The sequence below is a fragment of the Neodiprion lecontei genome, chromosome 4, assembly GCF_021901455.1.
Source record: "Neodiprion lecontei isolate iyNeoLeco1 chromosome 4, iyNeoLeco1.1, whole genome shotgun sequence".
NCBI classification, from domain to species: Eukaryota; Metazoa; Arthropoda; class Insecta; order Hymenoptera; family Diprionidae; genus Neodiprion; species Neodiprion lecontei.
Genome location: NC_060263.1, coordinates 12787523 through 12813667, shown reverse-complemented (window position 1 = coordinate 12813667; position 26145 = coordinate 12787523). Strand labels below are relative to the sequence as shown.

The following is a 26145-nucleotide window of genomic DNA, read 5'->3' as shown; positions in this document are numbered from 1 at the left end:
ATAGGCCATCCCCCTGTGGCGAATACCGGTTACAGCGTCGTCATGCATTTTCGAAGATTACCGCTAGATGTGGCGTAATGTGCTGCTCGTGATTTCGTCGTTGACACCAACTCGTACGATTTATTAGCTGCTTCAATTTACTGTCCAGGTTCCCTATCATTGGGGACTTCTTTGACAGATGCATACACAGGGTGCCTCTCGGTCAAAATTACCGAGTGGAGAGTGACGCCTCATTGTTCACTTCCACCGGCTTTGTTGTATAGGCAGTGGCCGGCTGCCAATAGTATCAAGGAGATCATGCAGTCACTCGGTTGGCTTACCGCAACATTTAAACCGAGGACCATGATTCACATGATTAGTCCTTGCTGATAGGAAGGCTGCGTCGATTCTCAGAACGATGGCTTTATCAATCTGGACGTAATGGTTTAGGGTCGGTCCGGCACCAGGCCGGTAAGTCGGAGGATGGCAGGCTACGGTCTGTCCCGTATGCTATCCTTACGGCATCCGATAAAGCGGGCGGCTGGTTCCTTCTTGAGGAGTGGTGCCCTCGGCTGTCGGGAGGCGTTTTACTTCCCTGTTCACCGGCAGTCGAGGCGATACGAGAGGTTCGGGTGGATGCTACCCCAGGTGTGTAGAAGTGCATCAAGGTAGCCAGTGTAGTCTTATTAGACCGTCGCCTGCGGTGTATATAGTGTATTTCTTTATTTTGTGAACTCTCCGAATTCTCACTCTCTCATAATTTTGTATTCTCTGGTAATTTTGTCTTCTCTCGAAAGTTATGTTTAAGAATTCATTGTTTAATTCTTCGGATCCGTAATTATTGTAAATTATTGATTCTATTGTTTATGAATAACTCTACCGAAAATTATCTATCGTACTTGACCGTAAATCTAGTCGATCGTTCACGCTACCGATTTTTGTAAATTGTTAATGAATGTCAATGTTTCGTACTGGTTAGAATGTATGGTAAATTCGTCGTATTCTCCCGTTATTATCTCCCAAGCTATCGTTACCTTGTTTTCTACCGATTGCAATAAAGCTCTCACTCTCGTTCTTTAATTAACAAAATAATCATTTTCGTAGCGTCATTTGCAACTTGGGTACGATCACGTCGCCCAGTGACGTTTAGTTTTAATTAAATTTTTGCATTATATCGCTTCTCCCGACCTACGCTCATTTTTCTCTGTTAACTACCGTCTCTCGTTTCAAAGCTACCGTTTAATTATATTCTACCGAAATGTTTGTGAACAATTATTGCTTACTTTATTAACTACCGCTGTCGATACCATTTCATTTGCCTGTCTCAACCCGGTAACCTTCTCGACAATATATGATCGATTGACCTGTTCATTTTTCTTGACTTGAGTTTATTCGTTATTTCAGTATTTTCTTTGATTCTGTAATTATTGTTAGCTGCCTTGGAAACCGCCACTCTAGCAGTTCGTGTGAGTACCTGAGCCTAGCCAGCTATACAACGGGTTCTCTAGTTATTTTTCGTACGGTTTCGTGTTATTTTTCTTGATATATATTATTGTTTGAAAATCGAAACTATCGGGTCTGGCGCCCAACCATTGGCGTAGCTAGGAGGGGGCAGGGGTGGGCACTGCCCCCCCAGAAAGCCCAGTGCCCCCCCCCCCCCCCCCCCCCCCCCCCCAGAATGCTAATATTACTTATTCGTAAGTTCATTACAAGAAATAAGCATTCAATATATTTTAATTATAAAAAAAAAAAAAAAAAAATAAACAGAAGCGTTGATTGGGAATCAGCAGCAACAAAAGTGTATGCTTCTACCATTATCACCACCGCCTCAAGTGAGAATATGAGGCAGTCTCGACCAACTCAGCCACTTTTCTTTTATCTTCTCGGATCTGTTTTATAATTGGTTATACAGTAGTACTACTTAAAGTTACTCTCTTGGAACTTTTTCAGATTTTTCGATTTACTGGTTTCGGAAATGGTTTTTCTTAACCCATATATCATGGAATAGACCAGGGTCGATAATTTTTGAAACCAAAAAAAATAATAGTAGGATGAAACCTATTGGAAAAGGAAGAGAATATATACCAAAAATGAAAGGAAAAATAAATTACGGGCGATCTGAGGTCGGGAAGTGGTAGGGGGTGAGTTTTTAAGGGTAAAAAACGATTTATCTCGATTGCCGACAAAACTACAAGTCCTATGGAAAAAAGTTAAATGGCAAAGTTGCAGGTAATAAAAAGATCTACATGTGAATATAGAAAGTGTTCTTCCTCTTCGAGCACAATTGTAAGAGTGTCTGTAAGTGTGTTTACATTTTGGTAACTTACGCTTCTTGGTGCGAAGCTCGTAAGACAGTCAATGACCGTCTGATATTATAATATTGAAATGCGGATATGCATCATCAATATTAATATTAATCACGAGGTAATTTTCATTTTGTGAAACGTATATAATTTTTGAACTACTGGTAAATTCGAAAAATTAACGACGGAGCCAGGAATCGAACCTGGTATCTAGCGATGCTTTACCGGAGCCTTACTCCACTAGACCACCTAGCCGCCCTGACTCTGATGTCGTTAATTCCTCTCATTACCAGTAAGTTCAAATTTGTTTTCTTGTGCTGTGATAGTATATGTGAATATAGAAAGTGTTCTTCCTCTTCGAGCACAATTGTAAGAGTGTCTGTAAGTGTGTTTACATTTTGGTAACTTACGCTTCTTGGTGCGAAGCTCGTAAGACAGTCAATGACCGTCTGATATTATAATATTGAAATGCGGATATGCATCATCAATATCAATATTAATCACGAGGTAATTTTCATTTTGTGAAACGTATATAATTTTTGAACTACTGGTAAATTCGAAAAATTAACGACGGAGCCAGGAATCGAACCTGGTATCTAGCGATGCTTTACCGGAGCCTTACTCCACTAGACCACCTAGCCGCCCTGACTCTGATGTCGTTAATTCCTCTCATTACCAGTAAGTTCAAATTTGTTTTCTTGTGCTGTGATAGTATATGTGAATATAGAAAGTGTTCTTCCTCTTCGAGCACAATTGTAAGAGTGTCTGTAAGTGTGTTTACATTTTGGTAACTTACGCTTCTTGGTGCGAAGCTCGTAAGACAGTCAATGACCGTCTGATATTATAATATTGAAAACTTACAGACACTCTTACAATTGTGCTCGAAGAGGAAGAACACTTTCTATATTCACATATACTATCACAGCACAAGAAAACAAATTTGAACTTACTGGTAATGAGAGGAATTAACGACATCAGAGTCAGGGCGGCTAGGTGGTCTAGTGGAGTAAGGCTCCGGTAAAGCATCGCTAGATACCAGGTTCGATTCCTGGCTCCGTCGTTAATTTTTCGAATTTACCAGTAGTTCAAAAATTATATACGTTTCACAAAAAGATCTACAACTCTTGTACCTACACTTTTTTCACATAACCTCAAAATTTATGTGAAAAATTCAAATAACCAAGTTTTTGGTTTTTTTTTTTATTTTTTAAAAAAAATTTTTTTCACACGAAATTTGGAGAAAACTTACCTTTTTATGTCCCAAACACAGTGTAATTTTTTTGATTTAAAATATCTATTTTTCACCTTATTTTGACTTAATATCGAAAAAGCATCTTAATTTTCAATCGAAAATTCTCACGTCAAAATGTGTGCTTTTTCGAGAAAGTCGGTGGGCTTTTTGTTCGTTCAAATCTCTACTTTCTGATGGTGTAAAAAAAAATATACCCTACTATGTTAAATGTTGAAGAAGATTTATCTTGACCTTGGAGATTTGTTGATTAAAGTTATTCTTGGATATGAAGGTCACAAAACAAAACACTTTTTATCGTGTTAACGTTTCGGCCCTGGTGGGGGCCCTCCTCAGAACAATTTTATTCAAATATCTGTCACGAACAAAATAAAAAATGATATACAAATAGGTTTGACAAAGTAAGACATATTGATGTAAATAATATGCAAGGTGTTGAAGCAAATATAAAAGAGAGATTACCTCATATGCGATAACACTTCCAATTACATAAATGCGTGTTGATGATTGAAGAATAAATAGAACAAAAAGGCAAAAACGACAAAATACGAAACACACTACGTTAGCGACACGTAACTCCCACGAATTCATAATTATAGTTGGTTTGTTAAAAGAATTAAAATACACACCCGTTATGGTTGAGTCAAAGCACATGAGCACAGTGGAACGTCTAGTGTGTAGTGGGAAGAGGTCGATCTCAATAGTTATCAGAGCAACGCAGAGTCAACGGGTTAAACGGAAAACAAAATTTTTTTGTGTTAAGAAGATAAAATCGAGAGCAAGCTCAGTCGGTAATGGACAAATTACGATGGTCGTATCACAGAGGTGTAAATATTGCTTAGGTGTTCTATGTCTTGTTTACGGTTGACAGAATTAGGATGTGCTACAATATTGCACATTTCCAACAGAAGCCTATTATAATACAAAGGTTCAACATCAATAATACTAGCTTGAGAATAGTTAAAAGAGTGGTCGAAATCGATGGCATGTCTTGTCAATGCGGTATAATTATCCTCATGTTCGTGGATATTGCGTCTATGTTCAGTTATCCTGGTGTGTAGTTGTCTACTAGTTTGGCCTATGTAAGCCTTGTTGCAATGATTGCAAGGTATTTTGTAAACTACACCCGAGCGATTGACCAGGGGTAGGGGGTCTTTACCCGAATCAAACATCGAGGATATATCATGTGCGCATTTACCCACAAATTGAATTTTGTATTTGGAGAATGTTCTATTAAGAGACTCAAACAAACCCGCTACATAATGGATGGAAATATAGTTTTTTTGAATGGTCTGTGTAGTAGTTGTATCGAGATTGTTGTTAGGGCTGGTAGATGCCAAGATGGAATCATATTTGAACTTTATATGTTTGTTAAGCAGGCGAGATGGATAGTCGTTCTTAAATAGTACCTGCTGAATCAAGGACAAATTTTTATTGTGAAATTCCATGCTTGAGAGTCGAATCGCTCTGTCAACTAAGCAATTGATAGTTCCAATTTTGTATGATTTGGGATGGTGAGAATGGTAATTTAAATACCTTTGTGACCAAGTAGCCTTGTGGAACCAATCAGTTTTAATGAGCTGATTGTCATTGATAATCAGGACATCTAAAAAGCTGATTTGGTGATTAGACTCTAATTCGGACGTAAATTGTAGTCTCGGATGGAAACTATTGAAAACTGAAAGCATTTCTGCGACTTTATGCGAAGGGACAGCTGTAATTATGTCGTCTACGTATCTGAAAAAGAATGAAGGCTTGAAGTCTAGTTTATTAAGACAGTGTTGTTCAAGGTCATCCAAAACCAAATCAGACAAAATTGGAGAGAGCGGTGAGCCCATAGGTAAGCCAAACGTTTGGGCATACATGTTGTGGTTAAATTTAAATATGGCAGCCTTAAAACATATTTGTAATGCTTTTAAGAGTTCATTACGTGGGACCGGAATTTTGTCAACCAGCTGATGCCAGCGCTGTTTGACAGCGTTGATTGCCAGATCTTGTGGTACATTAGTGAATAAGGATATAACATCCAGTGAAACTAGAATATAATCAGCTGGAAGACGAAGGTCCCTAATAGCATTCACCAACGCAAAACTATCTCTTATCCGTGACAAAGGTGGTATGATGTTATTACCTATCCATTTGCTAAGGAAACGAGCCAAATTAATCGTCGGACTATCAGTGAAGGACACAATGATTCGTACCGGTGTATCAGGTTTATGGATTTTCGGTAGTCCATAAGCTCTAGGTGGTAGACAATCCGTTTTAGCAATTTGACGTCTTAATTGATTAGAGATGAATTTGCTATTGACCCAATCGGTTGTTAGTTTTTTTACTTCTTGCTGCAAAGTAGAAGTGAGATCATATCTAACAACTTTATAGGAATTAATGTTAGATAGTTGTTGCAACATTTTGGCCTCGTACATTGGTTTGTTCATAACAACAGTCTTGTTTCCCTTATCCGCTTTCAAGAAAAGCAAGTCCTTATTGTTGTTTTGGAAGATCTTGGTTTCTTTGATTTTTTTGTGAAGGACATTCTTATCGGCGTTAAGGGGAGCAGGAGTGTTAATGAACTTTTTTATTGTATTGGTGAAATCTTGCCGAGTGTTAAATGTTAAATGTTCTCAGAAGATGCAAAGAAACGGAAAACACTCGAATCCGAAATTTTCTTTTTAACCATTATGTACAATTTTGAGCTATTTATTAAAATTTACACTTCAATTACTCGAAAAACGTAAGATTCCATGTTACATTGATAAACAAAAAAAATTACAAATCCATAAAACACAAAGATTGCAAAAAACATGCGAAAATAGTTGTTCCAAGTATTAAAGATAGGATTTAAAGAGGATTTCATCTAAAATCTCACGCCTTGTGCACATGCGCATCACAGTTTCTAAAGTATTTTTTTCATAAGAATCGTAATGCATTTCAATTATTTATAACAATGAAACAAGTTTTAAAGAACAAAAAAAAATTATTCATTTTTAAATAACAAATTAAATTTTTTTTCGAAGAAATAGTGTTTTTAAATGAATAACACAACTGATCACATTCCTTTACACTGATAGGTAGATTTGTGTGAATATGTAAACTAACATGGGCGCTACCGTCCAGCGGAATCATCTGAACGACACCGAGATCAGATGAACGGGGAAATTTTTCATCCATTAATACTCTCGCCATGAGAAAAAATCTCATGTCCTCCAAAACAAAATTTCCGTAGGTCACTCAGGTATGTAAGTTATCTTAATATGACAATAAATAGGCATCTACGCATATAATCTAAAGAAGATTCTACAACTGTCTCAAAATATTGCAGATGTCTTATTAAATATTAACTTTATTAACTTATTTGGTTGTTAATTATAGTAGTATATTTCGATTTGCATTTTTTTTGTTTGTCAATGTAACATGGAATCTTACGTTTTTCGAGTGATTGAAGTGTAAATTTTAATAAATAGCTCAAAATTGTACATAATGGTTAATAAGAAAATTTCGGATTCGAGTGTTTTTCGTTTCTTTGCATTTTCTGAGAACATTTAACATAGTAGGGTATATTTTTTTTTACACCATCAGAAAGTAGAGATTTGAACGAACAAAAAGCCCACCGACTTTTTCAAAAAAGCAGATATTTTGACGTGAGAATTTTCGATTGAAAATTAAGATGCTTTTTCGATGTTACGTCCTCCAGACTTCATATTCCTTTCCCACGCTCTTAGTTACCTTACGCTCTGTAGTCTAGTCTTATCGTTCGCGAGTCAGCAGGTTCTCCTGTAACTCGCGGCTAGCTTGCCTGCTACATCCCGCAAAACCAGGCAGATCCATCCCAGCGCTCAAGCAAGACAACTATCCCTCTAAACCAAGACCATACCCTTTTTCCCTTGACCGACTCCGTTGCATTGACCACTAATAAACAATCATATACTTTGAATCGTTTACCTACCCTTGATACCGATCCCTTTCTATTCCATTCCCTTCCTGCATTGGGAGTAGTAGCACGCGAGTGCATAGTCGACGTGAACGGACCCTACAATAGCCGAATAACACCTTGGCTGGGCTTGGAGTGAGCTCCGATTACCGCTCATCGGAGCCTATGCAATCTACCCCGTAACATTTTGGTGGCAGCGGTTTTGCCCGTCGACCTACCCGTCAGTGCAGTGTTGCATGTTTTCTACGAAAGTGTTCAGTGCTCAAAATTTGTAACGCCTTACCAATCAGTGATAGCCGTGTTACGAACGAACTCCGGCCCACAAAATACTGTGACAGGCATGCAGAACCTATTCAACTCGCCACGGACACAGGCTCTGCAAACAGTCCCCAATTTCAATAACTCCGTCACATTTTGGTACTATTGAAATTCATCGATACGTACGACGTCGAATAACTGTGTAGCGAGTGGAAATTCAGTGCGATAGCCAAGTTAAGCCGCACACCGCATCTGAACACATCACCTTTGGAACCGACAAATATTGAATGGACCCTTCCCGCTCATTCAGACTCCTGCAACCCTGTTAAGACGAGAATCTGGACCCGAAAGTGACATCGCCCTAAGACCTGGATTACCACACTTATTTATCAACACGCCACGGAGTACCTCATCTATACCCTCCTCGTGCCGACGCATGACGTGTATCGCCTCTTCAAGTTTCACCTGCGTCCAGCTGCCTAGAACCATGCTGTACTCTGTTTTTGCGTTTACCTTCGCCATGTGAGTCTATTCTAAGTCTTAGTGTTGAGTTGATATTTTTATTCCTGTACTTGCAATACCCTGCTTAAATCAACATGGCACCAACTAACGAAACCGGTTCAAATTTTTGGTCAGTAAAAGATGTCTTGCCGACAATCCCCCCATTCGACGGCCACAACATGCCCTTTGACTCATTTGTAGAACAATTACGTCACGTAGAGACTCTTATAAAAGCTTCGGATGAAATGACTTTCGCCAAATTCGCGCAATCAAAGGTTACAGGCCCCGCTTCTCAATATTTAATAGGCATTAACTGTAATGACGTCGAGGACCTCATAACTGCCCTTAGCCGAGCATACCGCCCGGATATCCCCATACGCCAGTTATCTGCTCAATTAGATAGAATTACACAACAACCATATGAGCGCATCATAGATTACTCGTGCAGAATAAGAGCAATATCAAAAGAAATAAGCACAGCGATCATATCCAAGCACCCACCAGACTTAGCAACGCTTCTACTGAATGATCTAAAGAAGGATACCTCTAGATCGTTTATTAAAGGGCTTCGGCCAGAATTGAAGTGGAGAATCGCTACTATCAGACCATTACCGACCTTCGAAACTGCCGTCACCATCGCCGAAGGCGAAGAAGCCGAGCTAATTAACCGTCAGATGCAATTCTCTGCACAATATTTCACCCCCGCTACACCCATGTGCCTGCCGTTACCCCCCCATACTGCTCCTCCGTCTCAGGTGCCCGCCACGGCCTCCTTTATCCCCCCCCCCCCCTGATGTCATTGCCAACGCCTGGTTACGCTCATCAACCAGCGCCTCGTACCGAGCCCAAACCTTACGCCCAAGCGCTCGATCCGAACACCGGTTCTGCTGGCCACGTTAATGCTCTGCCCAGCAGTTGTCGATTTTGTAACCACCAGGGTCACTCCATCACGGAATGTTACCGTCTGCAAAGTAAAAGATGTTGTACCAAATGTCGCAGAATGGGCCACTTCCACAATGAATGCAACATAAACCAAGAACTACACTGCGACAATTGTAATCGCAGAGGCCACACAGTAGACCGATGTAGATCCTTTCCGCGTAATAACCAAGGCAATGCAGGCTCAAATAAACATTTAAACGGGAACATCGCCCGCGGGGAGAACGCGCCCGCGGGCAATGCAAACAACTAGCGTTCCGATCTTCAAGTCATATCCTCGTAACAGCTTCAGCTGACCCTCCACTAATTTCGATCGACACCCCCGAGCTAATAAAAATATCTACATTTATTATTGACACCGGTGCAGACGTCAACTTGGTCAAAGAAAGTTCCGTTAGGCCCCTCGTACGACGAACAACCGACGAACGTTTGACGCTGACTGGTATAACAGACAAAAAGACGCAAACTATCGCAAAAACGGAAATACGTTTTAATAATAAATCCCATACCTTCCACTTGGTCCCTGACTCATTTACGATTCCGCACGACGGCATCTTAGGCCAGCCCTTCTTACGAAAAGAGAAAGCAACTATTTCTTTCAACTCAAACTCGGTGATGCTTGGATCCTCATTGCCAATCCACTTTAGTAAATTCGAGGAACCCTCGTCCGCACCCGAAAAAACGCGCGTAATTACAATACAGGCCCGTACCGTGAAAGCCATCCCACTAATAGTTGCGAACCCAGACACTGAAGTAGGTTACCTTAAACGCATCGATTTAGGCAACAATGTTCTATGTGGTGAAGCGTTAGTTGAAAACCAGAACGGCATCGCTTACTCGTACGCGTTCAATTGTAACGAATCTGCCGTAGAGATAAGACCCCCAACAGTAACCCTAGACGAGTTCGACGAGCCACTGAGTACAGTTATGCCCAAAGCTACGCCCACTGCATCGAGTAACCACCACAGCGATGCCCGCGCCAAAACCCTCGTTTCGCTTCCAGGCCCTCTCCTCAGCAACTCATTAATTCTTTCTGCCGCCAAGCGTACATCGCGACCGACTAATAATCCCCCCTCCTGCCCTATCCAGTCCACTGACCTCGCGCAACTGCAATCCGATCCTCTTATCCCTGACGACAGTACACCCTGTCCCGGTGCCGCAACGGTGCTCTTGACTGACAGTAGGTCAGAAAAATTGGACGTCCTAAAGAGCAGCTTACATCTTGATCATTTTAATGACACCGAAAAACAATCTATATCCAACCTCGTAACAGAATTTAACCATCTCTTTTATCTCCCAGGTGATAAATTAGGCCACACCAATTTATCTGATCACACTATCCCCACGACGGACAATACGCCTATTCATACCAAACAATACCGTTTCCCCAATATTTACAAAGACGAAATCGAATCCCAAGTTGATAAACTACTCAAGCAAAATCTTATTAAACATTCCTCATCTCCGTATAATTCCCCGGTGTGGATCGTTCCAAAAAAACCGGATAGTGACGGCAATAAACGATGGCGTATGGTAATCGACTACAGAAAACTTGACGAAAAAACAGTCGGCGACGCATACCCCATGCCCGATATCACGGAAATCCTTGACCAGCTTGACTCAGCTAAATACTTTTCCACATTCGACCTTGCTTCCGGGTTCCACCAAATTCCCATGCATCCGGATCACAGCACGAAAACTGCATTTTCGACACCTAGAGGCCATTATGAATTCTCTCGTATGCCCTTCGGACCGAAGAACGCCCCCGCCACGTTTCAAAGGCTCATGGACCAAGTCCTCCTAGGCCTACAAGGCAACGAGATGTTCGTATATTTAGATGACATAGTTATTCACGCTCGAAACTTTCAAGAACATGAAATTAAACTTCGGAAATCAATGAAGCGACTAACCGCTGCTGGTTCAACTCTACAGCCAGACAAGTGCGAATTCTTGCGCAAGGAAGTCGTTTACCTCGGACACCTCATGACTGAGTCAGGAGTAAAACCTGACCCTGGTAAATTAATAGCTGTAAAAGAGTATTCTGTCCCCAAAAGTCGCAAAAATGTTAGACAGTTCCTTGGCCTTTTAGGTTACTAACGAAGATTTGTTCCAAATTTTGGAAAAATTGCTAAATGCCTTAACAATTTAACGAAGAAGGATACCCCTTTCATCTGGACGTCCGAACACCAGTCTGCCTTTGAAACCTTACGCGATTGTTTATGCAAAGAACCAATTCTACAACACCCGGACTTCAACAAACCATTTACGCTCACTACAGACGCGTCAAAATTCGCGATAGGTGCAGTTCTCAGTCAAGATAAAGACGGTGCCGACCTACCGATAGCATACGCATCCCGAGCCCTCAAGCCCGCTGAATTAAACTACTCGGTACCTGATAAAGAATTCTTAGCCGCCTACTGGAGTATGAATCACTTCCGCCCGTACATCTGTGTTCAGAAGTTCACTTTAATAACAGACCACGAGCCACTCAAATGGGTACAAAGCGTCAAGAAACCTAATTCCCGTTTATTACGATGGAGCTTAGAACTGGCAGAGTACGACTTCGATACGAAATACAAGTCCGGAAAATCTAATACCAACGCTGATGCTCTGTCCAGGAACGCACCGCCCGACACCGCTCAAATTCTTCCTATAGATGCAAAACGCCCCCGTCCAACGACTGAAGCCTCTAGCGATAAACCAAAAAAACGCACTAAAAAGACTCATCAGTACCCCAGACGCCCTCGACAGACCACAGACGAGTCCACCAACCCAGCTCCGCTGAAACACCCCAAAATCTCACAACCCTGTAAGATGATATACTCCTCTGATTCCTCTGATTCCTCTGATGTCTCCGGCGATGAGTTCAGCGATAAAGAAATTCCGTTGCTCAAACCCCCCCTCGTTACCCCGGCACCGATCCCAGTACATCGCCAACCTAAACGCCATCGCGAAACAAATTCTTCAACAAATCCTGGGCCTCATAAAAGACCATACCTGAGCTATTTTTCAGATTCTTCCCTTAGCTCGGATGACTTACAGACCCCAGAAACTGAATCAGGAACCGATGACTTTTGTCCAGCCACCGATTTACCGGGCCCTTTTTATAGCGATTTCCTCATAGAAAGCGAAACTTTTCCTCTCATGCGTAATAGACGTATCAAAGAAATAAAAGCTGACCTATTACAGCAAAAAGATAACTTGGCTCATTGCATATCGGCTGACTGCCAAATGTCAAAAGGAATCGCTTCAGAACTGACAGAACGTAAATTCATAAATCGCGAACAACTTAGAGAATTCGACCCGACTGCGACTGACGTTATTTCTATGGTACATGGAAACCGGAAAATCTATAACCTAGTTACAAAGCCCAAATACAGTGACAAACCTTTGCCCCACGTTTTTTTTGACACCTTGGTTAACTTTAGGAAAACCTTGCAAGAAGATGGCGTAACATCCGTCTCGATACCATTGATAGGTTGCGGACTCGACAAATTAGAATGGAGCGCGGTACGCAGAATGATCCATTATGTTTTTAAAAATTCGAAAATGAGAATCACTGTTTGCCGCCTCGACTCTCCGCTTCCTGCCACCGCGCGCCCCTGCATTAGACCCCCACCCGTTTATACTAACCTCCCTGACCCTGTCCCTTCCACATCTGGATTACCCCCCCCCCCCCCCCGCCGCCATCTGCGAAAGGAATCGGAACGTCCGACTAAACCTGCAGCACCTCATCCGATTCCACCTCCACCCCCACCCTCTAAAGTCATCATGCCCCCCCCCCCCCCCCGTCGGGCCTCCGCGTCCCGCTAGGAGATACCCCCCCGCTACTTCCAGGCCGACGAACCGTTCCTTACACTCCTGTTCCCTTCCCCCCTCGCCCCTCCCGCCCACCTCTGATAACGACGACAGTTCCGATTTGCTCACGGACGCTGAATACTATACGTGCACTCAACAATTCGACTCCCATATGGAAATTACTGACCATAACCATGACAGTGCTCACAACACTAACGATGATCAAATTAATGACCCTCACGGTTTCGCATATTTTATTGACAACTTGGACGACATACCAGTATCGGACAATGTCAAAGATACCAATGATGGACTTTTGATGCTCAAAACCAACTATGCGCACTTCATATCGACAGACTGCGCTTGGATCAAGGGTATACCAGCCCAACTTGCCGGCGAGAATATGGTTGACCCAAAAATAGTAATGAGGCCTCGTCCGCGAAAATTTGATATCATTGAATCTAAGCACTATAGTCGACGTATTTTCACCCTAGTATTGAAAACAAAAGGCTCAGATAAAAGCAATCTATACGATATCTTCAAGCTATTGTCCAAACTGAAAACGGCTTTAGCCGATTCAAACCTAAAGTCTCTTGCCCTCCCGATAACCGATGACAGTTTAGACGCTCTCGATCCTCGCGTTATCCGAAAACTTCTATCCTATATTTTCGCAGACTTAGAAATTAAAATCATCCTTTGTCGAAACACGACTGTCATCCCAGACGAATGTTTACGAAAAGAAATAATTAGAGAATGCCACGAATCGTTGATCGGCGGTCATCAAGGTGTCACTAAAATATATAACCGCATTAAACAAAAGTATTTTTGGCCCCGTATGAAAGAACAAATCCAAGATTCCATAAGAACTTGCGAGAGTTGCCAAAGAAAAAAATTGGTCAGAGTAAAAACCAAATTGCCAATGATGATAACGGACACGCCTGCCGATGCATTCGACAAAGTGGCATTAGATATTGTTGGACCTCTACCCCTTACTAAATCAAACAACAAATATCTTTTGACGATACAATGCAATTTGACAAAATTCCTGGACGCCATCCCTTTACCTGATGCCACCGCCAAAACTATAGGCGCAGCATTCCCAAAAGAATACATTACACGTTACGGTGCTCCTCGAGCAATACTTACAGACCAAGGACAGAATTTTATGAGCACAGTCATCAAACAACTTTGTAAACTTTTCAAAATTAAGCAAATACGAACCACAGCTTACCGCCCACAGTCTAACAGATCGCTAAAACGCAGTCACCTTGTTCTCACTGAGCACATCAAACACTACACGGATGCTGGTAAAGACTGGGACGATTACATCCGCTTTGCAATTTTTTGTTATAACACCGCGAAGCACGAAGGTACTAACTTCACCCCCCACCAACTAATTTTTGGCTCTCAAGCCAGATTCCCAACAGATGAGAACCCTGCCAGCGCGTATACTCGTTCCTACGATTCCTTCCTTCTAGACTTAATCGCTAATCTATCCAGCATACGAAAACACGCCGCGTCCAATCTACAACAAGCAAAGCATCGTTCCAAGACGTATTACGACCGTAATGTCAACAGCTAAAATTTCGAAGCAGGTCAAAAGGTCTATCTACTGAATGAAACCCGATCCAAATTCGACGACCATAAAGGAGTGTATAAAGGAGTGTATACGATTAAACGTATTATTGACAGTATTAACGCTGAAATTTGGATTACCCCCCGAAAAACTAAAATCGTCCATTTCAATAAATTGAAATTGGCACACTTAACCGACTAATTGACCTGGACCGACGCTTGAACGAATACGAACTTGACCTGTCCAGTTTCGTAGACGCTATCCCCTAAGCCCAAAAAGGTATCGTCCAGCCTAAAATTCTATCACCAGAACAAATTATTTCCAGCCTTAAACATATCCCTCACCCGCGTCGTACAAAACCCCAAATTCCTACGCGCCATGCCATCCACCACCCGCACCTAGAAATAATACCATTTCCCGATGACCTGCCTACTCGCTCTTCGTCGCTGCTCCAGACCTAATCGGAAATTGAAATGACGGAACTAGGCATACCTAAGCCGCGTGAATTGCTCCCCGAGCAAAGCCTTAACGATAGCTCCGAACCACTTGAAGTCTGGCGCTAAGCCCTCCGCTATTAGCAATTATATTCTTTCATTGCCTTATTCTGCCCATAATAATCTGCAGCCATAATATAATCATCAGCACGTTGCATAAGTTTCGTTTATAACATACACAATATCTATCATATATACCACAACATTTATAAGATGTCATTTATAAATTTTTTTTATATTCAAATGTACACTAACCCACTTAAACGCGCACTAACATCTAGGCGCTAGATTTTAAGACCTTTCTTTGTAATATTCTGTAAGTGAGTCACTACGTTTCATGGCATTCCGCTTCCTTCCGAACATCCTATTTCGTACCCTCACCGAATGTTCTTCCCGAAGGGGGGGCGTGTTACGTCCTTCAGACTTCATATTCCTTTCCCACGCTCTTAGTTACCTTACGCTCTGTAGTCTACTCTTATCGTTTGCGAGTCAGCAGGTTCTCCTGTAACTCGCGGCTAGCTTGCCTGCTACATCCCGCAAAACCAGGCAGATCCATCCCAGCGCTCAAGCAAGACACCTATCCCTCTAAACCAAGACCATACCCTTTTTCCCTTGACCGACTCCGTTGCATTGACCACTAATAAACAATCATATACTTTAAATCGTTTGCCTTCCCTTAATACCGATCCCTTTCTATTCCATTCCCTTCCTGCATTGGGAGTAGTAGCACGCGAGTGCATAGTCGACGTGAACGGACCCTACAATAGCCAAATAACACCTTGGCTGGGCGTGGAGTAAGCTCCGATTACCGCTTATCGGAGCCTACGCAATCTACCCCGTAACATCGATATTAAGTCAAAATAAGGTGAAAAAATAGATATTTTAAATCAAAAAAATTACACTGTGTTTGGGACATAAAAAGGTAAGTTTTCTCCAAATTTCGTGTGAAAAAAATTTTTTTTAAAAGATAAAAATAAAAAACCAAAAACTTGGTTATTTGAATTTTTCACATAAATTTTGAGGTTATGTGAAAAAAGTGTAGGTACAAGAGTTGTAGATCTTTTTATTACCTGCAACTTCGCCATTTAACTTTTTTTCATAGGACTTGTAGTTTTGTCGGCAATCGAGATAAATCGTTTTTTACCCTCAAAAACTCACCCCCTACCACTTCCCGACCTCAGATTGCCCGTAATTTGTTTTTCCTTTCATTTGTGGTATATATTCTCTTCCTTTTCCAATGGGTTTCATCCTACTATTATTTTTTTTTCACCTTTTACCATTTTCAAAGGCTTCAGCCCTGGTCTAGAAGTTGAAGTCAGACAAAAAAATGTTCGCACAAAAAAATTTCGTTTTCCCATGACCTATTCAATGCAATATATATCATATTTTTGATGGCACAAAAAGGCTATTTTCAGCGGAAAAAAATAATGTTTTTTTTCTTCCAACGCGACACCTTGAATCTTACTGTCAATTTTACACGGTATTTGGCATTGTATTGCGAACATATAAAAAAGTTGGCATCTTGGAACTCGACATTCTTGCCGGGTAATAAATATGTTTTACCGAAAAAGGTGCATTGAGGTACATCTGAGTTCGTCTTTTCCATGAATTATTTAATGCGATATATATTGCGATATATATAGGGGGATGTATCGCATTAAATAGTTCATGGAAAAGAGGCACTCAGATGTACCTTAAGGGCGTTGCCTATGCCTCGACGAGCGCGCGCGAACAGAGACTCACGATTTTCCTTCTCATTTCCTCATTTTTGAAGATAATTAGGTTCTTAGGGGGTCATTTTGAAGATAAAGAATAGATCTGTGTCGCCGTTTTTGCCGAATTTTCGATTTCGCTCTCAGATTTGCGAAAAACGTACTTGAAAGTACGTTATCTTTGAAGTGAGACACAGCGGACAGTGAATTTTTTTTCGAAATTCGGCGAAAACGGCGACACAGATCCATTCTTTATCTTCAAAATGACTCCCTAAGAACCTAATTATCTTCAAAAATGAAGAAATGAGAAGGAAAATCACGAAGCATAAAACAGCAAATTTTTCGCGCCAAAGGCGGGCGGCTGCTAGCGCCACGACCGCGTTGGCCGGCGACCATGCGAATTACAGGCGAAGAGAGTAGACTCAAACCCCCCCACTACAATTCCCCTCGTTCGAATCCTCATCGCTCGGCACGTGGATAGTGTTCCGCGCTTTTATTTTTGCTTGTGTTTTTCTACCGTGTTTTTTATTATTTCGAGTCAGTATTTATTCCCGCGATGGCTAAGAAGAGAAGGAATCTGTCTGTGAAGAAGAAGAAAGTACCCGGCATAAAGAGTTTGGCTAAATTTCGGGAAAAAATGAGGTAAATTGAATTATTTATATGATTGATGTCGCACCCTCTCTGACTTCGAGATTCAATCACATGAGTACGAACAATCGCAGGGCTTTGATCTAAGAAAGTACTTTCAAGAGCCGATATTGCTGTTCATAATAGCAGTACAAATTCATTCTCAAGTTTTTTTATACGTATGAAAACATAAACTAGAATGCGTTGTGACGTGTGGTACTAGCCCGGTTTGCATTAGTCGCTAAAATGTGTCATCAATTTGTTACGTGTTCAGGTTAAATGATCGAAATCACTATTCGGCTATTTGCATTAGTGTTTACACTTTGTCGATCATAAGGAATATTCTGATCACTTATTGTGACTACCCAAGTATCCAAGGTAAAATTACAATAAATAGAAAGTTTTCGTTTCTTGAGCACCCGATCTAAGAATGTATGAAGATGAATGTTTACTAGACTGGGCCAAAAAAATTAACTATTTTTTTTTTTTTGAAAAATATATTGAGAATATCATTCAGTATGGCAAAAAAAAAATTTCATGAAATTTTAAGCCCTTAATATTAACTTTAATTGAGAATAACTTTTGAAAAATTAAATTGAGGCAAAAATATTAAGAGATCTTTTTTGTAGAACAATCAATTTCCTTTAAGAATCTGTCATGATCTTTTTTATACATTCATTGATTCGTTAGTCACGAAATTCCAAATTAAAAAAGTCAAATCGAGAAATTATATCAATTTATTAAGCTTAATTACTCGGAAACGGCTTGTCTGACAAAAATCTATAATCAGACCTTTTTTGTAGGGAATTTAATTTTATAAAGGGATAAGTGAACATAAATTTTTTCACTTCAATATTTCGACAGTTCTGACGTAAAACATCAAATTATTACTAAAAATCAAAAATAGCGATGATAGACCTCTTAAAGTTAATATTAAGGGCTTAAAATTTCATGAAATTTTTTTTTTGCCATACTGAATGATATTCTCAATATATTTTTCAAAAAAAAAAATAGTCAATTTTTTTGGCCCCGTCTAATGTTTACATGTTGGAATCTTACGCTTCCGATGGGAAGCACACGCAAGACGGTCAAAGCGGTTAAATAAATGATATGCGGATGTGCAGTATCATTAGTTACGAGAAAATTCATTGTTGGGAGATATGAATTTGAAAAACTGGTGATTTCGAAAAATTAACGACAGAGCCAGGAATCGAACCTGGTATCTAGAGATGTAAAATTACAATGTATCTGGCAGAATTTTCCATACAAAGTAAATACGGCGCGTACGTATTAGGCCACTAAAATACGCGCGTTTTGTTTTTAGAAATAAACTTGACGTACTTCTGGGGTAATTATACATGCATACATTACCTACAAAACAGCCACCCCACAAAACTGTTATCAAATCAGATACTACTGCCAAGTATAATTTATTTAGACACCAATGATGATTTTGATATACTATAACTGATGATGACAAAAAAAAAAAATTGAAACCAAAATTGAAATTGAGAAGAAAAAAAAAATTGCAGTGCGTGATACTTGGCGGGCCCATTTCGATATTGCCATTACAACATTGATATGGCTCGACTTGTATTTTCTTGTGCTTGTTTTAAAAAGACCCGACAAGTGCCACTAAATGAAAAAAAAAAAAAAAATGACAAGACGATAAGATTTACTATATATATATTATATAACAGTGATACTGTGAAAGTATTCCTGATCTGCTATTCCCTAATTATCGTTGCGCGGCAAATTTGGGCATTCTTCGATCCACCGTCTCCTGGGACCTGGTCATTTTGGTTACTGATTATATTTGTGGTCATTATAATTTATTGCTAAAATTTTTTTCTCGCGTCCATGCATTGCCAAATTTTTTTACGTGTAGAATTGCTGCGAGCCAACAAAACGACGGAGAAATGGTTCGCGAAGTAATGACTTCAGCGGAAGAGGTAACAGAAGATGTTGCTCCGTTTAATGAGGTCGTACTTGCCGACGAATTTCAGGATACCGATTTGTTTTGCTCGGAGACAATGCCTGAATCTCCGATACAGTACGCGAGAAACGACGACGAGACGACTGAGTACAACACCGCGGAGGATTTCGTGAGTACCCAGCCTGCGACCGAAAGTAATGTTGTCGAAGACATGAATTCAAATTTGCTTGTAGTCGGTAATGCCAAGGCCGAACCAAGTCCCCCATTGGAGTTGACTGGGAGAAGAATAGTAGACATTAGGCATTTTTTAGATAGCATTACAAAAATTGGTCGTCACTCCCCTTTTGATTGTACTTTTGCAGACATGTGTCCAATATCCGAAAGCCGGACAGGATTCATTACCACCATCACCTTCAAATGTAGTATGTGTAATTTAGTCAAATCAATAACGTCAGAGAATTCTAGTTCAGGTTCCTCAAGCGTCAATGCAGCTATAGTATCCGGTGTAGTGTCCACAGGTGGTGGTTTTTCTCAACTCGCAGAGATTAGTGCATCGGTAGATATGCCATGTATGGCTAAAGAGACTTGGAAAAAATTTCATAGGATAGTTAGCGATACGTATCACGACATTTCACGGGAGCAAATGCTAGAGGCAGGTAGGGAAGAAGCTAGGTTGGCCCGTGAGGCGGGTGACGTTGACGAGGACGGGTACCCTTGCATAGCGGTTGTCGCCGATGGGTCTTGGGCAAAAAGATCGTATAGGACAAAATATGACTCTCTATCAGGTGTAGCAGTAATAGTGGGATTCAAAACCAGAAAAGTTTTATTCATTGGGGTAAGAAATAAATATTGTTCAACGTGTGATAGGAAGCGGGGTGATACCGAGGCATCTGTAGGCGAACATAAATGTGTGAAAAATTGGACGGGTTCTAGTACCGCGATGGAGTCAGACATTATCGTCGAGGGTTTTAAGTGTAGCGTAGAAATGCACGGTATTAAATACGATAAATTAATTGGGGATGAGGATAGTAGTGTTCACCGAAAACTTATCGATGCGCTTCCGTATGGACCGGAAGCACTTGTCAAAAAAATTGAATGCCGCAACCATGTTCTCCGCGTCTATGGAACTCGACTTCGGGATCTCTGTACCAACCGTAAGGTTGGTACTGTGATCCTACGTAATAATTTGCGCAAAAACTTGAGGCGACTACGATATGCCGTAACTTCCGCAATTCGCTACAGGAAAGGGCAAGTTGATCAGCCACTTTACGTTCGAGTCGAGGATTTGCGCAAAGATATTAAAAACAGTCCGAACCATGTTTTCGGGGAACATGGATCATGTGCGGAGAGAGGTTACTTCTGTGACGGTAACCCCAAACCAGGGGAAGTTAACCTGGTCGAGGATATGAAATTGACTGGTGTCTTCCAAGAGATTCAATCGGCAATGTATCGACTCATTGAGCATGCATCGAGCCTCATATGGGACGTGGATAACAACGTAGCTGAGTTATACAACTCACACGTTGCCAAGGCTATAGGTGGCAAAAGAGTCAACTTTGCCCTGCGCGATTCATATGGAGCTCGGTGCGATTCTGCCGTAATGAGAATGAATGCCGGTGGACAATTTCATGTATTAGTGCAGGAAAAATTGACAGGAAGGGTGGGTAAATTCACGAAAAAATATTGCGAAAATAAGACGGGGTCAATAAAAATTAGAAAAAAGGGTTTTAAGGGTAGCAAAAAAACTTTCGTGACCCAGATCGCTGACGCCGACTATGGCCCAGATGCTGCTTGTCCACGGCAATCAGACATGTCGGTGGATGAATTGGCGTCTGCTCAAAGGACATTCGTGCAGAGCTTGTATTCGGAGGACCTATTGGAAATCGAGCGACAAACAATGGGGCAGAGTTCGTCAATCGCATGGTACGAACAGAGAAGAAAGCGTTTGACTGCCTCAATTTTCGGTGAAATTTGTAAGCGAAGGCCACGAACATCTTGTGCTAAATTAGTAGAACGCATCCGCTACGGCGATTTCCATGGAAATTCAAATACAAGGTGGGGCACAGAAAAAGAGCCCATAGCAATAGGTCAGTTCGCTGCCGAACATTCTGTTACTGTTGATAGCAGTGGTCTAGTGGTGGACAAGGCGTTACCCTTCCTTGCGGCATCGCCGGATGGGCTTATAGGTAAAGACGCGGTCGTAGAAGTCAAGTGTCCAGCATCGGCAAAAGAGTTGACTCCAATGGAGGGCATAGAGTCAAAGAAAATTAAATTCATGAAAATAATCGATGGAAAACCAAAGTTAGATCTTTCTCATAATTACATGTATCAGGTCCAAGGTCTTCTACACATTACAAATAGGAAGTGGTGCTATTTTATAGTTTGGACGCCAAAGGGATTGATTTTTGATAAAATAAAACGTGACGATAAATTCTGGACCGAAAAAATGGAGAATAAATTAGCAGATTTCTTTCACTTTTGTTTATTACCCGAGATCGTAGATTCTAGACGCGCCCGACAACTCTCAATCCGCGAACCCCCTCAAATCATCGAAGCCCAGAAGGCCGCGCGTAAGAAAAAGTAAATTCCCGACCGACAGACGATAAAAAACTGTGATATAAATATATGTACATATGTTCATAAATATAATAGCTTTGTATATACCTTACGTGCAATATTTCTGTGATTTATGTTTAGTTAGTTATGTGTATTACTGTGCCAAAAATTTGCTAGTCATATCGTTATAATTATATATCTGATTATTCATTCTAGGAATACTTTTTGCAGTCTGACCAAACTGCGTATATACCTATATATTATGTAAATATTCTGTAGCTTATTTTTTCATTACTATCTGTGACCTGCACTCGTGACGTACTACTTTCCATAGGTTGCGCTTTCTATAGAATTTATTTAGCCATATAATGTATACAATGCTCGATGCCTTGTTATGATATCAATTTTCTCGATCGAGATTACTGTCATGTTTCACTTATACTGTTTCAATTTAATTTCTATGAGATACTTTTCATAAAGATTTCGTGATTATGTTCATTAAGTTTAAACGAGTTTAATTTCACTTTCATCATTTTATATTATTTTTTATCATTTTTTATTTGTTTGGTGCAAACCCGATCATGGTTGGGAGGTAGGGACGGGTTAGGTGGGTCTCTGTTTGATAGCGACCTCCACGTGGTGAGACCTGGGAGATTGATGATATATTCGTTGTTATATCATGAATTTGCTAACAGCTATTCGTTGCAATTTTCAATTTAAAATTACCTGTGACGACGTCTGGTCGGTATTCATAAATAGTTCCGTATTATTTTCGAAACTGTATTAGGAACAGCTCTCAGCCGATCAAGCTTATGCTTTGAGCTGACTCAAGACAGTCCGACAAATCGAACCTGACTATGAATACCGGCTATTAGATTATTACCAGTCCCGTGATCGCATTGCGTAGAAATACGGATGCCGGTGAATATAATTTTTGTTGAAATATTAAGAATGTATATCTATATCATCATACGTACGGGGAATTCTACGTCACGTCAATCAAAAAATGACCTCGTATTTTTTCAATCTATTCATACTTCTTTTCACATGAAATAAAGATAAAAAGAATCGATACGCATTTTGGTGTTCGTCCGAATTATGTTTGTTTTCGAAAGTTACCAGACAATCATTCAATTTTGATGCAAAAGGAGCGCGCATATATCCGGTTCTATTCGACGTAAAGACATCATTTACAGTGCATTCGGAAGGTGAACGAATAAGCTTTCATAAAAAAAATGTTATGTTGAACATTATTGCAAATCCCAATTTTTATAAACAATTCAAATGTTCGACGATTTTTACCTCATTAATGATAAGTTTTTGAATTATAAAAAAAATGGTTTTGGGTTCCTTATTAAATTCTGTATTACTAGTAAATTTTTCAAGTGTAATCTGAAAGGAGTCTCTTTTTTTTCTATTATTCATCAGGTACTGCGTCGTGCCGAGCGCGGCACACTGGGCTGTTTAAAAGTATTTGAATCCGAATGCCCGTGAGGGGTGGAAGAGGCTAGCCGCGTCACCCGCCCCACTCCGGCGACAGCTCGGTTGCTCCGTCTCACTTGTTTCTTACTCTCTCTCTCGCCACGGTTAACGCGGGAAGCGGAGTAGCCCGCGCTTTCTAGCTAGGCTACGCCCTTAATGCAACTTTCTCGGTAAAATATTTTTATTACCCGGCAAAAATTCCAACTGAAAAAGTGTTGAGCCGATTTTCAGAAAAAAATAGAAAACTGAGACTTATTTAATTGTATACCTACTGAAAGTAAAGACTGTTCACTAGATTAAATAACAATGGAAGATTAATTGATTATTTTTTAAGGCATTGCCAAAGTTTACTATTAATGTCAACATTAACGTGTGATTAAAGCAAAGCAAGTTTCATGTTTTGTGTATTACGTGATTATTGATTATTATATAAATTTTATTTGAAAAGAGCATGATTATGGACAAAACCAATTTTTTTGTGAAGCCGACCCCTCCTAGGCCCCCCCACCCCAGGAAAAAATGCTGGCTACACCCCTACGCCCAACGTAATTGATTTTATTATAGTTTAATGTTCAGAAAAAGTGGAGAATCGCGCCAAAGTGTCAACGGTAAGTCCAAAGAGGATGGGATAGAGTGGAAGCTAAGCGTACCCACCGTCGCGCGCACCGTCTGGTGAGTCGCAGGACAAACCAATTGCATATGTGTGCATCGCGTCATACGTGTGTGAGTCAACACCGGCAATATTTGCAAACAAGACAAGTTGTATCAGAAAAGCTGAAATCGAATATTCATTGTAAAGTTAAGTTCTTTGGTTAAGTTGTTCTAATTGAATATGGTTGTGTACTGCGGTGTGAAAGGGTGCAATAGAAATGCTAGAACCGACCGGGAACATACATTTTTTCGAATAGCAGTGTAAGTAGAATTTGATTACTAGCAAAACAGAACCTAACCTCCTTGATATTTGCCACATACCGTACGAAAAATCCAAAGATAAACATAAATAAATATTTTCTAATTTCAATATTCGATTTTGTTGCCGGCCCGAAAAATGGTTAGAATTTGCAGTTTATTATATTTGTGGATATTTATGTAAAAAATTTTTATCCCCTCATAATTGTATAGATTGTAAGAAATTACTAATTGATGAAAACGATAGTTTAGATGCTGAACATAAATTATATGTTATCATGAAAAATTATGCCGATACGCATGGATTGGTCTATGCAACAAAAAACGTTTTCGAAAACATTATTGCATGGGAACGCACGTTCAAAAGTGTGATTCAAAGCATCGTACATTCGAATACTGTCACTCAGGTTCTCTCTCATATATTATTATAGTCGTGCAGAAAGCTCGAATTATGTACAATCGATACTAGTGAAGCATTTTTAAAGTTATTCTTGAGAATACGCTGTCACTGGGAGGCCAGGTTCATTCGCAGAAAGATTAGTGAATCCGGCGGAAAAACAGAAAATAAGCCACCCTTAGCAACTAAAAAAATGCGGAAGTTTGTCGCTACGAAAGTTTAACCAAATGTAAATATAGTTAAATATACTACGTATGTTATTGTGTTATTCAATAATCTTTACTTTCAATAAAGAATACACTTATTACTTGTAATAGTGGATGTTCTATTATTCTTTTGTCCCATATTCATAATCTACGTAGTCTATAAAGTGGTCCGTAACAGTGAGTAGCCTGTCAATTTCATTCGGATTTCCCGCTGAAATAAAGGGTGGGGGAAGAATAGTTTGTCCTACGACTCAACAGAGGCGCTAGTGGGCCTTATACGAAAAATCACATTGGTGTTTTATGAGACCTTCCGCTCTATCCCATCCTCTTTGAGTAAGTCCTCATCTGAGGGTAACAGAATTTAACGTTACAGTAGATAAGCATATAATACCCATATTCACATAACGGAGCTTGTACAGAGAGAAACCTGCTTGTATGAATTTTGTGAGGCGCTTACGAATTTCGTATTCAGCCGGACAGTGCTACCAACTTAATTTGCGGCCGAAACAATTTCAACCGGCGAAATAGCCGGTTTTTGAACTTTACCCAAAATAGCCGGTTATTCAAGCCTAATTCGAGATGGCGGGTTTTGCAAGCGAAACTCGAGATAGCCGATTTTCCAAGCGAACCTCGAAATATCCGGTTTTTGAAGCCGAACTCGAGATAGCCGGTTTTTCAAGCCTGACTCGAGATAGCCGGTTATTCTACGCAACCGTCGATTTGTAGAATGAAATACGTGTTCTTGACTTTAAGCGTGTAATCCAACGTTAAAACTGAATTAGCCAAGTAACAAATAAACGAATCAGTTCCCTAGACACTGTGTATAACCCAGCATATATGCAATCCAGGTTTCCTCATTGTCGGACACAGCAGCTCAACTTTTTGGTTGCAATATATGAATGATCCAAGATGTGGATCAAAAATAAACTATACGAAGTCATTGAACTTGGGACGTATCATATAAAGATAGAGTCGGGGATAGGGCATAGTGGGGTATCAGTTAGCGATAACGATAGGACTACAGCTTATAATATGTTTCACTGATTAGTAATTTACGCACATTGCAATTTGCCTACTTAAATGACGCTGATTTACCACTAACCTAACCATATATTAAAAACACGTATACATCAAGTACCAGTACGGTTAGTGTTAATTGGACACCTATTTCAAAGTATCTGATCGATGCTGGTAGTGTTCACCTTGGTGACACACGTGACAACCGCGGCAGCACAACTGAGGCCAGTGTTTACAAGTTTGCGTTCTACCCTGTGTTTTATCCATAGTTCCGTATT

The 26145-nt window shown here is 40.4% G+C and overlaps 2 protein-coding genes across 3 annotated transcripts in view; both read right to left on the bottom strand.

Annotated features, from left to right (window-relative positions):
- Positions 1-26145, bottom strand: part of LOC107217132 (transmembrane protein 8B-like) — a 557855-nt gene that overhangs the window by 530787 nt on the left and 923 nt on the right. The window lies entirely within an intron of this gene.
- Positions 4335-5939, bottom strand: LOC124294073. Its single transcript, XM_046737921.1, has one exon. It carries the CDS (start codon positions 5937-5939, stop codon positions 4335-4337), a length of 1605 nt encoding a protein of 534 aa, XP_046593877.1.